Source organism: Meriones unguiculatus, chromosome 15, assembly GCF_030254825.1.
Source record: "Meriones unguiculatus strain TT.TT164.6M chromosome 15, Bangor_MerUng_6.1, whole genome shotgun sequence".
NCBI lineage: Eukaryota > Metazoa > Chordata > Mammalia > Rodentia > Muridae > Meriones > Meriones unguiculatus.
The window spans coordinates 71,094,049-71,116,594 of record NC_083362.1 but is presented as its reverse complement, the minus strand read 5'-3'; the positions used below and the strand labels follow the sequence as shown (position 1 = coordinate 71,116,594).

The 22,546-nt window shown below is 41.9% G+C and overlaps 1 protein-coding gene across 5 annotated transcripts in view; it reads right to left on the bottom strand.

Annotated features, from left to right (window-relative positions):
* The window catches only part of LOC110561688 (nuclear autoantigen Sp-100-like), a 72,429-nt gene that overhangs the window by 25,700 nt on the left and 24,183 nt on the right, over nucleotides 1-22,546 (bottom strand). For all 5 annotated transcript variants that reach the window (XM_060368762.1, XM_060368763.1, XM_060368761.1 and 2 more), the window contains 4 exons: nucleotides 19,956-20,102; nucleotides 19,228-19,299; nucleotides 8,566-8,619; nucleotides 6,998-7,018 (listed from right to left, as the gene is read on the bottom strand). In XM_060368762.1, coding sequence (XP_060224745.1) covers nucleotides 6,998-7,018; nucleotides 8,566-8,619; nucleotides 19,228-19,299; nucleotides 19,956-20,102 — 294 coding nt within the window. The remainder of the gene's footprint in view (nucleotides 1-6,997; nucleotides 7,019-8,565; nucleotides 8,620-19,227; nucleotides 19,300-19,955; nucleotides 20,103-22,546) is intronic.

The window sequence follows — 22,546 nt, the reverse complement described above, 5'->3', positions numbered from 1 at the left end:
ATCCAGGGGCAAGTAGCACTGGACACCCTAACATAAGTGAAATTCAAGAAGATGACCTTACATCTATGCTTATGAAGAGGTTAATGGAGAAAGCAAAAAAAAATGTGTAAAGAATTAGGGGAAATTATAATAAAACAGATTATGGCCATCCATAAAGAAATACAGGAAGATGCAGCCAAACAGTTTGTGGCTTTCAGAGAGGAAATCACTGAAAGAAATAAAAGAAACAGAGGAATGTTCAAAGAAACAGGTGAAAGAATTGAAGGAAAAACAGGAAAATACAGTCAGACAGATGAAGGAAATCAACAAAACGGTTCAAGATCTGAAGGTAGAATTGGAAAAATTAAAGAAAACACAAATGGAGGAAATCATGGAGTGGGAGAACCTAGGAAAGAAAACAGGAGCTACAGAGGTAAGTATAACCAACAGACTGCAAGAGATGGAAGAAAGAATCTCAGGTGTGGAAGATACAATGGAAGAAATAGATGTGTTCGTCAAAGAAAATAATAAATCTAAAAAATTCCTGCCCCAAACTATCAAGAAATCCAAGACAGCATAAAAAGACAAAACCTAAGAATAATAGGAATAGAGGAAAAAGAAGATTCCTTCCTCCAAGGCCCAGAAAATATTTTCAACAAAATCATAGAAGAAAATTTCCCCAACTTAAAGGAGAGGCCTATAAGAATACAAGAGGCCTACAGAACACCTAATAAATTAGAACAGAAAAGAAAATCCTCCCGTCACATAATAATCAAAACAGGAAGTATACAGAACAAAGAAAAAATACTAAAAGCTGCAAGGGAAAAAGGCCAAGTAACATATAATGGCAAACCCATCAGAATCACACCTGATTTCTCAACAGAAGCTATGAAAGCCAGAGGGCCTGGATGGATATCATGCAGACCCTAAGAGAACACAGATATCAGCCTAGGCTACTATACCCGGCAAAACTCTCAGTCCTTATAGACAGAGAAAACAAGATATTCAACGATAAAAACAAATTTCAACAATACCTACCCACAAATCCAGCGTTACGGAAGATACTAGAAGGAAAAATACAACCCAAGAAAACTAGCTAGTTTCAGGAAAACACAGGAAATAAATAACCTCACTACAGCAAAACAAAAAGTAGCCAAACACACAAACACACTACCACAGCCCACATCAATATCAAATGATCTAACAGCCACTGGTCATTAATCTCCCTCAACATCAATGGACTCAATTCTCCAATAAAAAGACACAGACTAACAGAATGGATGCGTAAACAAGACCCAACAATTTGTTGCATACAAGAAACACACCTAAGTCACAAAGATAGACATTACCTATGAGGGTAAAGGGCTGCAAGACGGTTTTCCAAGCAAATGGACCCAAGAAGCAAGCAGGAGCAGCCATTCTAATATCTAATAAAATAGACTTTCAACCAAAATTAATCAAAAGAGATAGAGAAGGACACTACATACTCATCAAGGGAAAAGTCCATCAGGAAGATATCACAGTCCTGAACATCTATGCCCCAAATGCAAGGGCTCCTACATTTATAAAAGAAACATTAATAAAACTTAAACCACACATAGACCCCTCACATTAATAGTGGGAGACTTCAACACCCCACTCTCAACAAAGGACAGGTCAACAAAACAGAAATTAAACAAAGAAACAATAACTCTGACAGAGGTCATGAATCAAATGGACCTCATGGACATCTACAGAACCTTTCACGCAAACACACAAGAATTTAGCTTCTTCTCAGCACCTCATGGAACCTTCTCCAAAATAGACCATACAGCTTGTCACAAAGCAAGGCTCAACAGATACAAGAAGATTGAAATAATCCCTTGTATCCTATCTGATCACCATGGACAAAAGCTGGACCTCAATGACAGAAATAGCAAAAGGCCTACACATACATGGAAACTGAACAACTTGCTACTAAATGACAGCTGGGTCAGAGAAGAAATAAAGAAAGTAAAGTCTTCCTAGAATTCAATGAAAATGAAGGCACAACATATGCAAACTTAAGGGATACAATGAAAGCAGTGTTAAGTGCCTTCAAGAAGAAATTCAAAACATCTCATTCAAGCAATTTAATGGCTCACCTAAAAACCCTGGGGGGCGGGGAGGGAAAGAAGCAGACACACTAAAGAGGAGTAAATGGCTGGAAATAATCAAACTCAGGGCTGAAATCAATAAATTAGAAACAAATAAAACAATTCAAATAATCAATGAAACCAAGAGCTGGTTCTTTGAGAAAATCAACAAGATAGACAATCCCTTAGCCAATCTAACTAAAAGGCAGACACTATCCAAATCAACAAAATCAGAAATGAAAAGAGGGACATAACCACAGACACTGAAGAAATCCAAACAATAATTAGGTCTTACTTCAAAAGCCTATATGCCACAAAATTTGAAATCTAAATGAAATGGACAATTTTCTTGCCAAAGCTGAATCAAGACCAGGTAAATCAATTAAATAATCCCATATCCCCTAAGGAAATAGAAGCTGTTATCAAAAGTCTCCCATGCTAAAAAAGCCCAGGGCCAGATGGTTTCAGCGCAGAATTCTACCAGAACTTCAAAGAAGAGCTAACACCAATGCTCTTCAAACTATTCCACAAAATAGAAACAGAAGGAACATTACCAAACTCATTCTATGAAACCACAGTCACCTTGGTACCTAAACCTTACAAAGACACAGCAAAGAAAGAGAATTTCAGGCCAATCTCCCTTATGAACATCAATGCAAAAATACTTAACAAAATACTTGCAAACCAAATACAACACATAAAAGATATTGTCCACTACGACCAAGTAGGCTTCATCCCAGGCATGCAGGGGTGGTTCAATATTTGGAAATCCATCAATGTGATCCACCACATAAACAAACTGAAGGAGAAAAACCACACGATTATCTCCTTAGACACTGAAAAAGCATTTGACAAAATCCAACATCCATTCATGTTTAAAGTCTTGGAGAGATCAGGGATACAAGGCACATACCTGAACATAGTAAAGGCAATATACGGCTAGCCTATAGCCAATATCAAACTCAATGGAGAGAAACTTAAATCAATCCCACTGAAATCAGGGACAAGGCAAGGCTGCCCACTCCCTCCATATCTCTTCAACATTGTTCTTGAAGTCCTTGCTAGAGCAATAAGATCAAGGGGATACAAATTGGAAAGGAAGAAGTCAAAGTATCACTATTTGCAGATGATATGATAGTATACCTGAGTGACCCCAAAAATTCTACTGGGGAACTCCTACAGCTGATTAACACCTTCAGCAAAGTGGCTGGATACAAAATTAACTCAAAAAACTCAGTAGCCTTCCTGACAAAAGGGCTGAGAAAGAAATTAGGGAAACAACACTCTTCACAATAGCCACAGTGGACATAAAGTACCTTAGTGTGAACCTAACCAAGCAAGTCAAAGACTTGTATGAAAAAAATTTCCAGTCTCTGAGGAAAGAGTTAGAAGAAGATTCAGAAGATGGAAAGATCTCCCATGCTCATGGCTTGGCAAGATTAATATAGTAAAAATGGCCATCTTACCAAAAGCAATCTACAGATTCAATACAATTCCCATCAAATTACTGACACAATTCTTTACAGACCTTGAAAGAAAAATTCTCAACTTCATATGGAACTACAAGAAACCCAGAATTGCTAAAACAATTCTCTACAGTAAAAGATCTTCTGGAGGTATCTCCATCCCTGATCTCAAGCTGTACTATAGAGCAACAATACTAAAAACTGCATGGTATTGGCATACCATGCCAGTACAAACAGACTGGTGGATCAATGGAATCTAATAGAAGACCCTGAAATAAATCCACACACTATGGACACCTGATTTTTGACAAAGATGCCAAAACCATTCAATGGAAAAAAGATAGCATCTTCAACAAATGGTGCTGGTCTAACTGGTCTACATGTAGAAAAATGAAAATAGATCCATACTTATCACCCTGCACAAAACCAAAGTCCAAGTGGATCAAAGACCTCAATATAAAACCAGACACACTAAACCGCTTAGAAGAAAAATTGGGGAAGAGCCTTGAACTCATTGGCACAGGAGACAACTTCCTGAACAGAACACTAACAGCATAGGCTCTAAGAGCAACAATCAATAAATGGGACCTCATGAAACTGAAAAGCTTCTGTAAAACAAAGGATGCTGTCGTCAGAACAAAATGACTGCCTACAGATTGGGAAAGGATCTTCACCAACCCTATATCTGACAGAGGACTAATATCCAGTAAGATAAAAAACTCAAGAAGTTAAACAGCAACAAATCAAGTAATCCAATTAAAAAATGGGGTACAGAGCTAAACAGAGAATTCTCAATAGAGGAATATTGAATGTCAGAGAAACACTTAAAGAAATGTTCAACGTCATTAGTCATCAGGGAAATGCAAATCAAAACAACCCTAAGATTTCACCTCACACTCATCAGAATGGCTAAGATGAAAAACTCAAGTGCCAACACATGCTGGAGAAGTTGTGGAGAAAGGGGAACCCTCCTCCACTGCTGGTGGGAATGTAAACTTGTACAACCACTCTGGAAATCAATCTGGCACATTCTCAGACAACTAGGAATAGCGCTTCCTTAAGATCCAGCCATACCACTCCTAGACGTATATCCAAAAGAATCTCAAGTATACAATAAGAACATTTGCTCAACCATGTTTGTAGCAGCTTTAGTTGTAATAGTCAGAACCCAGATGTCCCTCAATGGAGGAAATGATACAGAAATTTTGGCACAGCTACACAATGAAATATTACTCAGCAATAAAAAAACAAGGAAATCATGAAATTTGCAGGTAAATGTGGGAACTGGAAAAGATCATCCTGAGTGAGCTATTCCAGAAGCAGAAAGACATACACGGTATATACTCACTCATATAGACATATAATAGAGGATAAGCCTATTAAAATCTGTACATCTAAAGAAACTAATCAAGAGGGAGGACTCTTGCTAAAATCCTCAATCCCTATCCAGAAATGCAAAGAGGATGGACATCAGAAGAAGAAGAAAAAAAGGGAACAAGTCAGGAGCCTGATACAGAGGACCTCTGAAAGGCTCTGTCCTGCAGTATATCAAAGCAGATGATAAGACTTATGGGCAACCTTTGGGCAGAGTGCAGGGAATCTTTTGAAAGAAGTGGGAAACAGTAAGATCTGGAGAGGACAGGAACTCCACAAGGAGAGCAACAGAACCAAAAAATCTGAGCAGAGGGGTCTTTCCTGAGACTGATACTCCAACCAAGGACCATGCATAGAGATAACCTAGGACCCCTGCACAGATGTAGCCCATGGCAGTTCAGTATCCAAGTGGGTTCCATTGTAATGGGAACAGGAACTGTCTTTGACATGAACTGATTGGCCTGCTCTTTAATCACCTCCCCCTGAGGGTGGAGCACCTTTACCAAGCCACAGAAGAAGACAATGTAGCCACTCCTGATGAGACCTAATTGACTAGGATCAGAAGAAAGGAAAAGAAGACCTCCCTATCAGTGGACTTGGGGAGGGGCATTCGCGCAGAGGGTGGAGGAAGGGAGGGATTGGGATGGGAGGAGGGAGGGAACCACAGGGGGGATACAAAGTGAATAAAGTGTAAGTAATAAAGAATTGAAAAAAAAGCAAACCCAAAAAGGGCAATACAGACAGATTACACTCAAAAGTGTGATTGAGTAGCTCAAGATACAAATGAAAAGGAGGATCACAAGATGGAGGCTAACCTGGGCTACATAAGTGGGCGTGTTTGAAGGAGAACAAAGAAACAATGTAGGAATTCTCACCTAAATATTGAGAGAATTGTTCATGTTTTGTAATTAGTTTAAGATATAAAAATTAAAAGGTGAGATATCTTGGGCTTAACATGGATGAGAAGTTGTTATAGAAAAATAAATCTATATATTTATCATCTATCTATCTATTAGCATCATCTATTTATCTATTTACCTCCTATTTCACTGGCTTTAGGTGAAATCCTTTACAGGCCCTTTTCAATTTCTGCCAATAAAATTGAGCTTTTTTTTTGGGTAAGGCTAGATAATGTAATTCCACATATTTGATTTTTAAATTGTAAGTGTACAACAAAAGCAATTACAGATAGAAACGAGGAGCTGGAGACATGGCTCAGTGGTTAAGAGCACTTGGTGCTCTTGCAGAGGACCTGTATTTGGTTCCCATCAGTTTCCAGCACTCACATAGTGGCTCATGACCATCAGTAATTCCATTTCCAGGAAATCCAATGCCCTCTTCTGATGTCCACAGGCAGCAGGCATGCATGTGGTGTACATACGTACATGCAGGCAAAATACTCATAAACATAAAAATAAATCTAAAAAGAATTTTTGAAAAAGCTGGCGGTGGTGGCATATGCCTTTAATCCCAGCACTTGGGAGGCAGACGCAGGTGGATCTCTGAGTTTAAGGCCAACCTGGTCTACAAAGCGAGTTCCAGGACAGCCAAGGCGACACAGAGAAACCCTGTTCAAAAAACAGAAAAGAAAAGAAAGAGATGAAGGTCCCTCACCCCCAATGAATGTTGCATGAGAGAACATCCTGCCCCATACACCTACTGTAGACATCTGAGCTGATGAAATGTTAAAACGAGAGATTCAGGGAGGAGGTTAATTCTTTCTCTCTAGGGAACCATGAGGACTCAACCTACTCATCACAGTATCAATTCGCCCTGTCCACCACTATGTCACTGAAAGAATTGTTTGAAAGGGTCTTACAATTAAAAATTAGTGCTACTCTCATGAAGCTAATTTCCAAAGAGAACCATATTTCTGGTAGATTATCATATTTGATGTATTTGGCCATGATATATTCTTGCATTTAGCCCCTAACCCACATAGATACTTGTAAGATTTTCTGCTGAGCCAGCGGTAGTGTGATCTTTTTTTCCCCCTCATACAGGTAGATAATAAAGGGCTCCAAATTTCTTATGCAAATCAAGAATTTGAGGGTCTTTACTCACCTAAATTCATTCCAGTCATCACTGAAAAAAAATATTCATAGAAACACAGTTATTCAACACACAATTTATGAATGTGTAGAAATTATGTAAAGAAATTTCTTTATGGAAAAACAATGAGTGAAACATTAGTAAATGGTAAGTCTCTGTTCTCAAATTAATCTGCAAGATCAATGCAATTCTAATCAGAGATTTCAATGGACCAATGGGGGGGAAGATTCTTACATTTATTCTAAAATCCACCCACAGCATGTCATCACGATGGTTCTAGCCCTGAGCTCTCCTCCCTGCTTATTTCAGTAGTTCCTTCAGATGCCCAAGGCAGAATAGGCACGTGTGTGTGTGTGTGTGTGTGTGTGTGTGAAGCAAAACATAAACAGGTAAAGAACTGAGGGCCAAAGGCCATCTCCAGTACTGTACAATAGCATAGGAAATAATTTCCAGATTCCCTGTTGTTGTTTTGTTTTATTTTCGAGACAGACTTTCTCTGTGTAGCCCTGACTGTCCTGGACTAATTTTGTAGACCAGGCTGGCCTTGAACTCAGAGATCTGCCTGCCTCTGCCTCCCGAGCACTGGGATTAAACGCATGAGCCACAACTGCCCAGCTGGTTTTCAGATTCTTGTTTCACATTTATACAAAAAGGCAAATACCATGGGAACTAGAGATGTAAACCTTAAAAATGGTTTGGTTTCTTGCAAACACTCTGAAAGCAAATGTGGAACAATCTTTTTTTTTTTTTTTTTTAATCTTCAGGTGGAAATGGCTACAACTATAACAGGAAACCCAGGAACCAATGTGGGGTAACTGACAACAGATTTAAAGAAGCTTCAAACCTCCCTAGTACAAACAATTCTACTAACAAACTCACCAGGAAGCCAAAAAGGGGGACAAAAATCCTAGTGATACATGCGCTCAGGACTTAACAATATGTGACAATGGGGAGATCTCGATTATTGCTCAGCAATGTGAGAGAAAGATACCCTACAGCAGCAGAGAGTTCCAGGAAGAGAGAAACACAGGCCTGGCAGTGAGCGAGTGAGAAATTCCTGCTACACTAAAATGAAAGCAATGTGTAATAACAGGGTCCTCAACAGCACTTAAGGCAGTTCAGTCAAGGATGAAGATGATCAAAGTACCTTAATACATGAATGAGAAGATCATAAAAGAGCCTGTTATTATGTAAAATTAAGAAGTACCATTCAGCATTATAATATCAAAACAGATAGTATGCAAAAAAGGTTAAATGTGTTTACTGTCTACCTATGATCTTCTACTTTACAAAGCTGGAAAAGGAAACCATATGTAGAATTATCTAACATACGCAATTGATGTTATTCCATGCTATGTTAACATATAAGTTGATATATTCTCGAAAGGTATATACCCATCTGTAAGAGACATTTAAAAGCAGAATAAAAGCGATGAAAATACGATATTTTGAAAAAATTAATTTTCATTTTAAAAGGTATTCATTTTGTCTTATTAAATCTATAGTTAATAATAATAATTTTGAAAATAAAAAAATGAATTAATTTGTAACGTGAAGATAAGTATTTCATTTGTCCTTACTTATAGTTCCACCATCTTTCGCCGAGGTAGGATTGTTCTCAATATTTCTGGTATCTACAAAGCAAAGATAGTGGTCAGAGAACAGTAAGGTATAAAATAAAGTCACAACTATTATGGCAATTTGCATTACTGATTGGAAAGCCTTTGTGTGAGTGTGTGTGTGTGTGTGTGTATGTGTGTGTGTGACTTATGTATGTGCATGACATGTGTGTATGTGTTTTTAAGAGGCCGGAGGTCTGTGTCAGGTGTCCTCCTCCCCTGCTGTTTATTTTATGACACAAGGTCTCTTAGCGCAAAAACTTGCATTTACACAGGCCAGCTGGTGCTCTGGCCCACAGGAACTTGCTGTTTCTGCCTCCCCATCACCAGGACTGCATGTGTGTGCAAGAGCAGCAGGGAGTGGGAACTGGTTTCCGGTTTCTAACATCCTGTAACCGGGAGGCTGTTGCTTCACTTTCTGTTGGAGAGTCATTCTGATGTTCTCCTTAAACACAGTACCTGTTATTTCTAAGCCACCTTTATTCTAGGACCCAGGGGCAGACTCGGCCACTCCGTTGGATGCTTGTCAGCTTCCTGTTCTCGATTCCTAACCTTTCCGAGAGGAAATACATGGCACACAAACACTTGTAATTTCTAGCTGTGCTTCTAATCGTGCTTTGTAAAAAATTTTCATTTTGCACCCTCCAAAGACCTCACTCCCAACAGTGATGGCACTCTCTACATGTCTATGTCAGAGGACGGCTCTACCTCTAAGATATGTTTCTCTTCTGTTGTTCCTCACTGTGTATCTGTCACTTCTAAATGATTGCGATAATCTCTGCTTTACAGATGTAGTTATCAATAGTGAACTGGAAACAATGCTGGCCCAGATGATGTACTCGGTTTTGGAAATGCTGAATTTGTAGTTGGAAGTTTCTAAGAGACATCCAAGTGGAGAAGGCAAAAACAAAACAAAACCAAACCAAAACAAAACAAAACAAAAAAACCCAACAGTACCTTGGACAGAGGCCCCAGGCAGTGAGTTTAGAAAACACATCTTGTGTTTAAGGACAGCTAGACTGTGGCTGGTGGATGAAACGCCCAGGTGAAGATTCCTGCGATCTGGGTGAGTCGCAGGGGCCACACTGCTGTCTCAGAACTTTACCCTGAAGCCCCGCGGCAACGGTAAGCCACACCTTTGTGCCAAGGTGCCTTTGTGTTACTTTCACCTTGCCTCCCTCGGTTCTTCTGTCTTGTCTTGCCTGTCTGTACCACCTCCCCACCGCTTTTTTCCCTCACCTTTTAACATGCTCTCTGGTTTGTATGGCCCACAGTTCTCAGGCTGCTCCTCATTGTCTCCTGTGTACATCTTATTCTGCCTGCTTCTCTATGCTCGTGTCTCTGGATCTTTTCTTAATGAGGTGACCTTGTTTCTACTCCCATCTCTGTCTTAGTCATGGTCAGTATTCTGCAATGAAGCACCATGATGAAAAGCAGCTTAGGGAAGAAAGTGTTTATTCAGCCTACGCTTCCACGTCACTGTTCATCATGGGCGTAAGTCAGGACAGGAACTCAAGCAGGGCAGGAAGCTAGTGGCAGGAGCTGATGCAGAGGCCATGGAAGGGTACTGCTCACTGGCTTGCTCCCCACAGTGTGGTTTCCCATAAAATCCAGGACCACCAGCCCAAGCTTGGCACCATCTACAGTGGTCTGGGCCCTCCTCCATCAATAACTAATAAGAAAATGTTCCGTGGGCTTGCCCATAGCCCCATCTTATGAAGCCTCTTCTCAGTTGAGGCTCCCTCCTCTCAGATGACTTCAGCTTGTGTCGGGTTAACAGAAAAATCATCCAGCACAATCCTTCTTTGTGTTTTCTATTTTATTGTAGATGCTTTTTTTTTGTATTATCTTGATTTGGGGGCTATTTTTACGCTAATCTTTGTCTTTATTTCAGTTTCCATCATAGATATTCCTTCACCTCACAGACCACTGTTGTCATGGTAACCACACGCCAGCTCCTCTGACAGTGAACAGAGTCGTCTCTGCCACTTTTGCCAGTTCCCTGTGATCATTCTGTGCAGCACAGGTGTCAGTCTCAGACTCCACCTCCCTGTCTCCGGCATAACTAAGAGGTGTATGCCTTACCTTTTCTTTCTGCTTACATCACCTACCAAGTCGTCCTGTCCTCCGTCAAGGAGACCAGCTAAGTCTTTTCTGGCCCCCTCAAATTTGTTAATGACAGAATTTGAGCAGGTATCATTGTGAGTATTTTTGTGTGTACATGCTTAGAGGGAGAAGTGAAAAAATAAAGGAAAACAAAGATCACAGGTACTGAAGTAAACTTCTCTATCATACCCTAAGTGTCTGCATCCCTTCTGACTCTCTTCCTGCATTCGTTCAAGAGGTTTGGATTCATCAGATGTGATGAAAATGATAGACAGAGGGTTGGAGGTGTGACCAAGAATGCTCTGAACATGGTCCTGCAGAATGTTTGGCACTCAAATGAGCTGAGAGTAAAAGAATAGCTTCTCAGTGACTGGTCCCTTGTCCAGCAGAGGTCCAGTCTTTTCTTTCAGGCCATCCACCATTCTGTTACACTGAATGACGGATGGCCTGAAAGAAAGCCTCTGCAGAGAGCCAGGCTTTCTCATGTCTTCCTGTCCTGTGCTGCTTTTTATCAGTAATGCTCAGATTTGCTGTTCTTCTGTATTTCTCCATTAATCATTCCTGGATATTTAGTATACAAAATTGTTGCCCCTGTTCCTTCTGTTTTATGGTCTTCTTTTTTTTTTTCAGTCTTCATTCATTCATTCATTCATTCATTCATTCACAGAATGACCACTATAGCTAAACCTCACCGTGAACACTACAACTGACCACCTCAGTGACCACCACAGTTATCGCTATGGCTGAGACTCACAGTGATTCGGACAACTGACCACTACCGTGATGACTGTAGCTGACCACCACAGCTGGTCATCACAGTGAAAACTACGGCTGAGCGCTTTAATGCGACGACACTAACCAGTATGACCGAGTATCACAGTGAACACCCCAACTGACCAGCACAGAGATCACTAGCACTGACCCTCACGGTGACCACCACAACTGACCACCTCAATGGCCACTGCAGTGATCAATATGACTGGCCACCACAGTGACCATACCGCACTGTGGCCAAAATGACCACCATCACAGTATCACAGTGCTGGGAGGAGCCACAGGTACTGAGTGAGACTGCGTGTGTGTGTGTGTGTGTGTGTGTGTGTGTGTGTGTGTGTGCATGGCCAGAGTAAATGACAGCAGGAGCAGAAGGCCTGGGCGCAGACCCTGATGTCCTGGGGTGGAGACAAGCCGGCCTTCTGCTTTTCACCCAGCTCACTGCTCAGCTGTGACAAGCACTGGGACCTGGGCTTGATTCAAAATGGAAAAAATTTTAAAAAGCTGAACATGGTGGCATGTCTATGCTTGTAACCCCAGTGCTGAGGGTGTGGGGACAGACAAGTCCCTGGGGCTCCTTGGGCAGCCAGGCCAGCATAGTTAATGGGCTTCTGGACAGTGAAACACTCTGTCTTATCAATAACCTGAGGAATGACAACCTCTTGTCTACACACACACACACACACACACACACACAGAGAGAGAGAGAGAGAGAGAGGGATAGAGACAAAGACAGAGAGAGACAGAGATAGAAATAATGAGACAGAGAGACAGAGACAGAGAGAGTGTGTTACATTCATGTCCTCTCACCACAGAAATGTCACTGGGGCACTCAGTGTGAGATGGGGAATCAAGGAAGAAGATTCTAGAAGGAGGAAACTAAGAAAAATTTGCAACGCTCTGAAATGCAGGGTAAGAAGGTCCCTATCCTTGGAACCCATAATCGTCCAAATCTGTGCAACCTCTGGGTTAATATTTCATCCTCATCACCTGAGCTTGAAGTTGAGAAAATTTCACCCCCAGGGTAATCTAAAGTCTTCTCACTCCACACTTTGGTTTTCCTTGTTCCTTTTGGGGTCTGCTGTGGCTTTTGTATCCTGGCTGATACTTTTTGACAGCATTGCTTTTCTCTTGGGGTAATTATGGGAGTGTGAAATAAAGATGGTAGATCTTCTGCTTGGCTATTTTCCTGATGACGACTGGGAATGGGGCCATGCAACTTTTTTATCTAAAAATCTGTAGGATGTTTATTGAGGGAAAAAAATGAACTTCACTTAAGTATTAAAAGGCTTTTATGATGTGAAATCATTAACCTCTTTGGATTCATCTACTATAGTAGTTAGCCTGCCTAATCAACATAAAAGTTAGTGTAGGAATTACCTAAATTTAAAAGCAAATTTGTTTTGTACTTTGAAGATTAGAGCCTAGAATTAGATTGAATTGCTTGTTGAATACAGTTCATTAATTATCCTGAAAAGTCCTCATGTCCTCTTACCTCCTCTCTAGTGTGTTTCTCTGAATGTGGGAGGCTTTCTGGAATCCACAGGCTTTGTAAGATAAAAGGGAGAAAACCCATCATTTGTACTCAAAGTCGAGTTCTGTGGCTCTAGATCAAATGTGTCTGTAAAAGGTTCCTCTTCTATTGAACCTGGTTACATAGGCCCCAAGTCATAAAACAGGGGCCCATGCTGGATTGTTCTTTAATTCCTTGTTGTTGTTATATTCAGATAGGGTTTCTCTATGTTATATTCAGATAGGGTTTCCCTGGCTGTTCTAGAACTTGCTCTATAGAGTGGCCTGGCCTTGAACTCACAGAAATCCACCTGCCTCCTGAAATTCTGGAGTTAAAGGCGTGGGCCACCACTATCCATTTGTTTTTTGTCACTTGAGCACTGGAAACTCTAGTTTTGTCACCTATAAGTGAGCAATAACCTAGCTACGATGACCCTCTGTTAAGGTTCTGTAATGATCAGATACTACTATCTTCATCAGAACTCTATAAAAAAAAAAAAAACTTAACAGATTCCAACATCTTAACAATAATTTAGACAGGGGTATCTGGGAGTTGCTTTAAAAATGTTTTATGTTATAGGTATGAGCATTTGTCTGCATGTAAGTTTATCACATGTATGCTTGGTGCCCTTGGAGATGAAAACGGGGTGTGCCCTGGAGAAAGCTACAGTTGTCAGTCACCTGAGGTGGGTGCTGGTAACCAAACCCAAGTTCTCTGCAAGATCGACAAGTGCTTTTAGCTACCGATCTATCTCTCCAGCCCTTAGGTCAATTTTAGGGGCTTAATATATAACTTACACAAAATTATTCTCTGTAGACTTTCTAAGCTAGTGAGTAATAACAGTATTATTCATAAATGAAGGAATTCTGGGCTTACTATGCTCCACAGACAATAAAGCCACAGCAGAAACTGAATGCACTGTTCCGACTCTTTAGTATTAATAGGTATGGTCTCATGGAGTAGAGAGAGTGTCCTTTCACTAGCATATCTTTGCTACATTCCATTTTATCTGTCAGTTAGGCTTGTCCAAATAATAAACTATTCTGTGGTGACTTTTCATTTTCCAATCAGATCTGAGAAGAAAAACACAAAGGTGGTGCCCTAGAGGCTTGTTGGAGAATGCTTGGATTACAATTCGAGATATTACCATTCAGTTTGGACATCCCATAGTCCAGAAGCTGCAGTTTGGATCATCTTAACTGGCACCATCTGGTCATGAGCATGTGGTTTCAGGCCTCCTTTCCTTCATTTGATTCTAACAAGTCATGGATATTGATCACTGTACAAAAAGTATAATTCTTTGGAACCCCCTGGTTGTGACCAAAAAGCCAGTTCAGCAGGAACTCCTGAATATGAAAATCTGGAGAGGCCCTGAAACCCATTTGAAAGCCTGGCCTCTGTTCAGACCACATGCCTTTCTAAATCACCAGCGCAGCAGGTTAGTGAAGCTCCATTTTGATCCCCAAGGCAGATGCAATTCACTGGCAAGGGGCCATCTGACATCACCTGGCCTTTTCTTCCTAAGATTTGACTTTTTACCCTTCCTGCTCATCTTTCTGAATTCCCATCATCCCTTCTTCTGTGTTTCTTTAAAAAATATTTGTTTGTTTGTTTATTATTATAGTTTATTCACTTTGTACCCAGGCTGTAGTCCCCTCCATCTCCTGCTGGTCCCTCTTCTCCCCCTATACTCCTTCCCTAGTCCACTGACAGGGGAGGACCTTCTCCCCTTCTATCTGATCCTAGCCTATCAAGTCTCATCAGGGCTTGCTGAATCATCTTCCTTTGTGGCCTGGCAAGGCTGCAACTCCCAGGGGGAGGTGATCAAAGAGCTGGCCACCCAGTCCATGTCAGAGACATGACATGACTCAGAGACAGGCCCTGCCCCTCTTACTAGGGAACCCGCTTGGAAATTGAGCAGGGGGTCTATGTCCTCTCCATGCATGATCCTTGGTTGGAGTAGCAGTCTCTGCAGGAACCCCCGCCCCGGGGCGCAGGGTTTTTGGCTCTGTTGGTCTCCTTGTGCAGTTTCTGGCCCCTCCAGGTCTTTCTATCTCCTTCTTCTTCCATAAGGTTTCTTGCATGCTGCCCGAAGTTTGGCTGTGAGTCCCAGTATCTCCTTTGATACTCTGATGGGTAGAGTCTTTCAGAGTGCCTCCTCCTGCCCCCACCCCCGGTGGAAGGCTCCTGTCCTGTTTCTTGTCTTGTCCTACTTCTGATGTCTATCTTCTTTGCCCTTCTGAGTGAGGTTTCAGCTTCTTCCCTACAGTCCTCTTTGTTGTTTAGCTTCTTTAAGACTATAGATTTTAGAATGTTTTCCTATATTATATGGCTAATATCCACTTATAAGTGAGATATACCATAGGTGTCTTTCTGCTTCTGGGATAGCTCACTCAGGATGATCTTTTCTAGTTCCATTCCTCTGTTGAGGGACATCTAGGTTGTTTCCAGATTCTGGCTATTATGAATAATGCTGCTATGAACACAGTTGAGCAAATGTCCTTGTTGTATGGTTTAGCATCTTTCTGATATACGCCTAGAGGTCGTATGGCTGGATCTTGAGGTAGCACTATTAATTTTCTGAGAAAGTGCCAGATTGATTTCCAAAGTGGTTGTTCAAGTTTACATTCCTACCATCAATGGATGAGGGTTCTCCTTTCTCCACAACCTCTCCAGCATGCATCATCCTTTGAGTTTTTGATCTTAGCTATTTTGATGGGTGTGAGGTGAAATCTCAGGGTTGTTTTGATTTGCATTTCCCAAATGACAAAGGACATTGAGATTTAAGTATTTCTCTGCCATTCAATATTTCTCTGTTGAGAATTCTCTGTTTAGCTCTGTACCCCATTTTTTAATTGGATTACTTGGTTACTTGGTTTGTTACTGTGTAGCTTCTTGAGTTCTTTATATATTCTTGATTTTAGCCCTCTGTTAGATGTAGGGTTGGTGAAGATCTTTTCCCAGTCTGTAGGCTGTAGGGAACCCTTGAATGTCTCATGTTGAAGAGCCTAGCTGTTAAAGTTCTTGACACCAGCAAAAGGACCTGGGTTCGATCCTTACAAGCCATGTAAGGAGCTGATCATGGTGGTTCACACCTGTCATCCCAGAGCTGGAGAGAGAGAGGGAGAGGGAGAGGGAGAGACAGACAGACAGAGAGACTGAGACAAAGAGAGGTGGGTTTCTGAGGCTCACTGGCCAGCCAGCATAGCCTGGATGAGTTCTGGCTAGTGAGAGACTGTCTTGATAAACAAGGAGGATGTCTGTTTAGGAGCAACGTCTGATATTGACTTCTGGCCTCTACATGTACGCGTGCACATGAGTATGCACACACACGCATACACACATGCATACATGCAAATAAGTGTGCACACACGTGCACATGAATGCGCACCCACATACACACAGACATGCACACATGCACACACAAAGATCGACTTTGAAAATCTGTTGTTAAACATCTGATACTTCTTTTTTCTAGGAAGAATAGTCTTTTGCATTTGAGAACTCAGCAGGTGGGGCATTTTGCTCACGCTAAAAGGGTGTGTGAATGGTCTTAAACTTCAACCTCATTTCTGCTTCCTTTAAAAGACACATGAACAGCTAGAATGAAGAAGGCATTGCTTCAAAGTTTGCTCTTTTGTAACGTTAAGACTGAGAAGCATTTTTATTTGATCTCTGGTCTTTACCTAGTGTTTCCCCCCCCTCTGAGGAAGCACATTTCTAAAAATCTTCTGGATCTACCAAGCAGAAAGGAAAAATGAACCGCCAAGGGGCACACTACAGCATCTTAAATCTTCCAAAGAGCAAATAGGGTTGTAATAATGTAACCTTTTGATGCCCCCTCTGTGTGTGTGTGTGTGTGCGTGTGTGTTTTGAGAGAGAGTCATGCACAGCCAAGAATGAAGCTCCTGATCCTGCCTCCACCCTCTGAGTGCTGGGATTACAGACTCATGATAGCACACACAGAAACCTTCCTATCTCATAGTTTATGGAGGGAATAACTGGAAATCCAAGACGCCATTCTAATTCTCCGTTAGACTTTGGAGAGGACAGGTAGGAAAAAAAGATGTTGACGTTTGTTCTATTTGTTCTTTAAGGATCTTGTAAAAAAAAAAAAAAAAAACCAAGTACACATCATTTGTAAAGTCTTTTGAAAACTCTCTGTAAAGCTCCTATCCTTTCCCCATCAGACTAACTCCCCTTCTTTCTTATGATTCCCTGTACTCTGCCAAAGGTTTGGTCATGAGTCTTTGCTTTGAAAACACTGCTAGTTAGAGTCTTTCAGATGCGTTCAGTAGACTCCTGTCATACGTTCAATGCACATCCCATCTGTCTTTCTAAACGAGGATTGATTATCTTACCCCATGTCCGCTCAATTGATTATCTTTTTTAGGTGTATAGATTTCATTATGTTTATCATATCTTATAGGTCTATATAAGTGAGTATATCCCATGTTTGTCTTTCTCCTTCTGGGATATTTCACTCAGAATGATCTTTTCTAGATCCCACCATTTGCCTGCAAATTTCATGATTTCCTCCTTTTTGATTGCTGAGTAGTATTCCATTGTATAAAAATAGCACAATTTCTGTACCCATTCCACCGTTGATGGACATCTGGGTTGTTTCCAGGTTCTGGCTATTACAAATAGAGCTGCTATAAACATGGTTGAGCAAGTGTCCTTTTTGTGTACTTGAACAAACTTTGGGTATATACCTAGCAGTGGTATAGCTGGGTCTGGAGGAAGCACTATTCCTATTTGTCTTAGAAAGCGCCAGATAGCTTTCCAGAGTGGTTGTACCAGTTTACATTCCCACCAGCAGTGGAGGAGGGTTCCCCTTTCTCCACAACCTCTCCAGCATGTGTTATCGCTTGAGTTTTTCATCTTGGCCATTCTGATGGGTGTAAGGTGATATCTCAGGGTCGTTTTGATTTGCATTTCCCTGATGGTTAATGAGGATGACCAAATATATCTGGGCACAGGGTCTTTTCTGAGACTGACATTCAACCAAGGACCATGTATGGATATAACCTAGAACCTCCACTCAGATGTAGCCTGTGGTAGCTCAGTAACCAATTGGTTTCCCAAAGTGAGGGGAACAAGGACTATTTCTAACAGGAACTCAATGACTGGCTCTTTGGCCTCCCCACCCCCGAAGGGAGGAGCAGTCCTGTTAGGCCACAGAGGAGGGCTTTGCAGCCAGTCCTGAAGATACCTGATAAAACAGGATCAGATGAATGGGGAGGAGGTCCCCCCTATCAGTGGACTTGGAAAGGGACATGGTGGAGATGAGGGAGGGAGGGAGGGACTGAGAGGGAATGAGGGATCGGGACACGGCTGGGATACAGAGTTAATAAAATGTAACTGATAAAAAAAATAAAATAAAAAGAAAAAAAAAGAAAAAAAAAAAGAAAACTCTCTGTAAACCATGCCTTGATGAATTTTGTCAGAAACAGTATTGTGGTCTCAGAATGTTTTATCTCAAGCCTCTATTTCTGACTACATAAGATAGTTGATGAGTTGTTTTTGGAGTCTAGTCTAACAGGTGACATTCCGAGCAGGTGACATTATGACCTTCTGACAAAGGAATGGTAAGCTCTCTGCTCTCTAGAGAAATCACTGGGTGAGTCTAACATTTAATAGACACACTCGTGAGGCTGGAGGGATGGCTCAGTAGGTAAAGTGCTTGTTGCACAAGGATGGGATTCCCAGAACCCAAGATGTGAAGTCAGACACTGTAGCATGGGTCTGGAATGTGAGGGCTCTCACAGCAGGACAGGAGGCAGAGACAGAATCCCTGGGAGCTTGTGGTCCAGCCCCCTGGCATACGCTCAATGAACAAGAGGCTAGGTCTCAAACAAGTGGAAGGTGAGGACAAACGCCTGCGATTGTCTTCTGACCTCCATGATCATGCACGCAGGTGCTTGTACACACACACACACACACACACACACACGCGCGCGCGCGCGCGCGCGCACGCGCCTGTTTCTATCATGTTATCATTGGATGACTACATCTACTAATAAATCCATTGATTGACAAGCCTACTCCCCAAAGCAGTATGCAATGATGTCCCTGAATTCCACAAAAGAATCAAATAAAAATCAATGCACAGAACAGGTCCCAGGGATCCACCGTACAGAACAGACTCGGAACAAACACCCATCATAAAACAGGAGAGCGCGTGACTCAGGCACGCACAGTCTGCCTTGCTCCCTGGGCTGACTTACTTGGTTGGCAGCTGACTGAGGGGGCGTCTTCTGAGTAGTTGTTTTCATCACCAGAATCCTCGCTGCTGATGACTGCACAAAGGAAAGAAAAGTCCCTTATGCATCCCAGAGATGGCAGCAGCCCCACACAGCAGAGGACACGTGAGTGTGAGCACTAGGAAGACCTAAACAGTTAACTCCTGGCTGCAGAGCAACAGCTGACCAAACAGGCACAGAGGTGGCCTTCCCAGCCACTGACAGGCTTCTGGTCTGCACCCTCATTTTGCTTCTCACTTTCCCCGCCCGCCTCTTTATTTCACTCTATATTATTCCTCGGCCTTCTTCCTGGCTCTGCCCATAGCTTTTGTTCTTCATCTCTACCTGGTGATGGACCTCTTCACACCTCTGTCTTGGGTGTGTTTCCCTGTCCATCTCTTCTCATATGTATTTTAGTTCCCTGTTTTGTTTTGTTTTGTTTTGTTTTTTTGTTTTTGTCTTTCTCTTCTCTTTAACCCCATTTCCCTTATCCTCCCCCATCTGCCTTCTCTTATTTTAGGGGGAAAAATCCCCTCTGGCCTCAACATTTATTAACCTCCATTTCTCATTTCTGCCTTGAATTTTTTCAGATTCCTTCTGCTAAGCTGAAGGGTGGCTGTGGTGGGCCTCCTTCCCCCTGCCTCAAAGGTCCATGACGACATAGCGAAGCCCCTTGCCTGGGAATCTGTTACAATTTCTTCAGTCATCCTTACCAATTTCCCCAGACTCCTGATTGTTGTTGGTCCTTGATCGGGTCTGTTGTTCTTCATACAAGAGTGATGATGACTCTTCCTTCTTTATATCTATGAGATCCACAGAGCAGTGACTAACTTGTATTCCACGGCTGATTAGCACTGATCCTGGGCCAAATTACAATGAATAAGTTATTTTCAGGGACTGAGGCCTGTAAAGGTCTGCAGTGCAAGCGTGAGGATCTGAGTTTGATCCTCAGAACCCACATAAAAAGGACACATAAGTGGCATCCATTTGCAATGCTAGCACTCAGAAGATAGAGACAGGTAGATTCCAGGGCGTCACTGGTCAGCCAGCCAGTCTGGCCTAAACAGCGAGCTCCAGACCAACGAGAGACCCTGGCTCAAAATAAAGAACTGCAAAGCACAACATAACCAGAAGTAGACCTCTGCATACACACACACACACACGAACATGCAGACCAGTGCACGTAAACACACACGGACACACAAAGCATTTTCATTTAACTCTCTAGAAGAGCATTTTGAATGATGCTATGAATGATCCTTCTCCCTTCAATTTCACACCCATTCTGTTCTTACCTTTCCTTCTACCCATTCCTCAAATCCTTGGATAACCTACTTTGATATCTTAAATCTAAAAGTTAACCAGGCATGGCAATCCCAGTACTTGAAAGGCTAAGGTAGGAGGAACGTAAGTTCAAGGATAGCCTAGGCTACATAGCAAGACCTGTTTCAAAAAATAAGTGAAGATAAAATTAAAACTGTAACTTCAGTAGAACATTTACATATAAAAGTGGAGGTTAAATGATCGCAAAGTGAAACTATCACTTGGATCAAGAAGTAGATGAGTGACACTCCAGAAGCCTGTGGGTGACACATTCCACTGTCCCCACAGTCTTTTTCAAGGTCAACCACAATCTCCAGTTTCAAGACCTAGATTAATTTTGCTACTTACGTAACCAATACAAATGAAATAATAACCATGTTATCTTTTCTCTGTTCTCAGCTAAGAAAAACACTCCCAGCTTTATACATGTACATACATCTGTATATATAATATGTATATATTAATATGTTTGGGAGAGTTTGATGTATTAATATTTTTGATGTTATAGAAATGTACTGACTTGCTCGGTTTCAGTTATTTAGTTTTTAAGAATAGTCTTGCTGGGAGCATTCCTGTGTGTGTGTGTGTGTGTGTGTTTGTGTGTGTATGTGTGTTTAGTCATTTGCTTTTAGACAGGGGTTCATGTAGCTCAGGCTTACTTCAAACTATGTAGCTAAAGATGACCTAGAATTCCTGATCCCTCTTCTTCCTCCTGAGTGCTGGGACTGAGGTGTGTGCCTTACTCCCAGCCTTTTTGATGTCTTCTGATCAACACACATTTCTCCCTGTTGAGGAACGTAATCACTGAGCTCTGGGATATGTGTGTTTTCAAACCTGAGAGATTATATCCAACTGTTTCTCAAAATCGCATGGTTCTCATAACCAGCAGAAGCTGAAGAGGCAGAGCACAGCAAACGCAAGAACCCAAAGACAGTGTGTGTGTTGGGATGCGGTATCAGGGTAAGAGGGTAAGAGGGAAAGAGGCTGCCAACCTTCACTGCCATTCTGACAGTGCAGACAACTGCTGAGAGCTGCAGAAGGCATTGGGCTTTAAAAGCCGATTGAGCTGGTTTGCATTTGTTTTATTGTTTCTTTATGTAGGTGGGGGTTTTCCCTGATGCTAGTGTGTATATGGAGTGTCCCAGGAGGGCAGAAAAGGGTGTCCGAGTCCCTGGAACTGGAGTTAGAGACGGTTGTGGGTGCTAGGAACCAAGCCTGCATCCTCAAGAGCAGCCAGTCTTCTTAATCACTAAGCCAGCTCGCCAGCCCAATTTATTTTTGGAAGATCCTTCTTTGGCGGGAGGCAAGAGATTTGAAGGTATAAATGTTACTTTTATTTCCTCATATGAAAAGATGAGATGAGAGTCATATCCAAGCTGTGCAATACATGGCTTGGGCTGAGCTCAGAGCATTTCTTTCTCTGTTCTATCCCTAGGCCTGGAAGCGTCTAACCTCCGTATAATCTAATCTTCCGCAAGCCTGAACCTTAAAGGCTTCAGCTTCCAGCCTCCATCTGCTAACTTGGCCTAGAATATTTCAGCCTCTGAGACTTACTGCTGAATGAGTCACCCTTTCTAGTTCTTTCTGACCCTGGCTGGTTTAAATCAGCTGTTCTGGCTCAACACTGCTTTCTAAGCTGACTGAGTCAATCTGGCTTCTCTCAACTTCTGACTGAATTGCTCTGCTTGGCTTCAAACTAGCTTTGGCCATTTCTCTAATCTTCCGGCTGCTGCTTATTCTCTGGCTTCAACTGTCTCTGCTGACCTGCACTGAACTCACAAATGAACCCAGCTATGCTGCACTGCACTCACGGCACTAACTCCAACAGGTTCTTCCTCTCTCCCTGCACTGCTCTTAAACAGCCTCTTTTTCCTGTGCTGTTCTAGTGAGAGCTGAGTGCATCCTCTCTCTGACTCCTGTCAAATCTTTCTCTGATTCTTCACTTTGTTTGCCTCTCAATTAGATGTCACTTTCAAACATG